The sequence below is a fragment of the Perkinsus marinus genome (assembly GCF_000006405.1).
Source record: "Perkinsus marinus ATCC 50983 genomic scaffold scf_1104296962378, whole genome shotgun sequence".
Lineage (NCBI taxonomy): Eukaryota > Perkinsozoa > Perkinsida > Perkinsidae > Perkinsus > Perkinsus marinus.
The window spans coordinates 70372-71951 of record NW_003205427.1 but is presented as its reverse complement, the minus strand read 5'-3'; the positions used below and the strand labels follow the sequence as shown (position 1 = coordinate 71951).

The following is a 1580-nucleotide window of genomic DNA, read 5'->3' as shown; positions in this document are numbered from 1 at the left end:
AGGACTTTGACGGCTTCCCGGTTTAGGTTCGTATACACAATGGGGTGTCGGGAGAGGAGCAGTCGCGTTTCGACTTGCCTCTGGGGCAGGCTGGCGGGAGTAGGGCTTGGGGGGGTTTCGTATTTGACTGCCACCATCAGGCCCCGAGACCGTCTTGTATACGCTGGACAGATTCTGTCAGCATTTCTGTTCTTGCCCTATACAAAGACTCCAATGGTTATGCAATGATGGGGATAGAGTCACACGTAGGAGACTGCGTCTGTGCTATCTCCACGGTCATCGACAGGCGAGCGTTGTGACGTCCGTATGCTGGTCTCGGCTCTAGAGGCTAGGCACTCTGATGCTGTTGCTGCTACTCCCTTGCCACCCTTGCTGCTGTGTACAGTGCCTATGACACCAGCTTGCGAGATGAGAGTGTTCATACCGCGTCAAGGGGAAGGAGAGCCAATCCGTCTGAAGTCGTTGTACCCGAGGAGGGTTGCTGGTACTGGCCCTGTAGAGGTAGTGGTAGTGATGCTGGCTTTGGTCTCATAAGGAATGGTCATGTGCAGTTACGAATGAGCACCTCATATCTACCCGAGGGGCATGTCTATTCGGTGGTATTCACCAGTCAATGGGACTCGGGACAAACGTTTACCGCTGATTGTGCTGTGAATACAGGTAGAGCTCTTGTTGTTGCTGCTGCCAGTGTAGTTGTGATGAGAGGGTTCCTCCTCAGACCGTATGGGGGTAGTCTTGATGGCGCCCTCAGAGCTCCTTCATACTGCATGGTTTCAATACGGTAACGATCTATATGATGTAGCAGATTGTGGGCGTTTCTGTGGCTGAACAGAGATTCGTCTCGGCAGGTTCATCTTGTTATCGACCGAAAATATCGCTCTGAAAATCGTCGTGCCCTCACGGTCCAGTCTCCGAGTGAGATAGGAAGCTCCTCTAGTGGCACTGAGGGCTCCCTTAGCTTTGAAGTGTTTGATATTGAGAGAGGCAGCAATGATATAGTAGGCTTGTTGTTGTTGCCTTTGGGATGCTATACAATGACATTTGTGGTAGGACGGCACATCTCCTTATCGTAACACGCCAACGAACTGGACTCCTTTATCTGAGTGAAGAACCAAGTCTTTTATCGCAGTACCTATCATGATCGATTCCTCTTGTGTCTCTCCTCGTTGCTTTCCGGGTATATTATCATTATTATTTTTATTATTATTATTGTCATAATTCAACGAGGAGGTTCAGTCAGCATATTGAAGCTAGTGGAGTTTAGTAGTGTGTAGTCCGTGTAGCATTGTCTATGGTGCTTGTATGCATCTACTACTATTCTGCTACTACTACTGATGATGCATGATGCCTAGCAGCTCACTTGGAGGGAAGGGAGACAATTGTTGTGTTGTCCAGTGGTGGTGGTGGTAGGATTGGGGTAGGAGGGTTCTGTCAGGATTGGCTTCCTAATCTACTTCTATTTATTGATAGTCGAGGATGGGCAGACGAAAGGGGTAGTAGCAGTAGGGGACTATGAGAGGTGTCGGCTAGAGGGCAGCACCAGTTCAGTTGTCGAAGGATGTTGATTATTGTTCCTTCAG

At 49.2% G+C, this 1580-nt stretch overlaps 1 protein-coding gene across 1 annotated transcript in view; it reads left to right on the top strand.

Annotated features, from left to right (window-relative positions):
* Positions 1 to 1286, top strand: part of Pmar_PMAR022951 (hypothetical protein) — a gene marked incomplete at its 5' end in the record, with an annotated part of 4455 nt that extends 3169 nt beyond the window's left edge. The window contains 7 exons of the mRNA XM_002771790.1: positions 27 to 99; positions 141 to 245; positions 287 to 501; positions 552 to 660; positions 719 to 798; positions 849 to 998; positions 1051 to 1286. Of these exons, the coding sequence (XP_002771836.1) occupies positions 27 to 99; positions 141 to 245; positions 287 to 501; positions 552 to 660; positions 719 to 798; positions 849 to 998; positions 1051 to 1107 (789 nt within the window). The 3' untranslated portion in view covers positions 1108 to 1286. The remainder of the gene's footprint in view (positions 1 to 26; positions 100 to 140; positions 246 to 286; positions 502 to 551; positions 661 to 718; positions 799 to 848; positions 999 to 1050) is intronic.
* Positions 1287 to 1580: the final 294 nt, after the last annotated feature.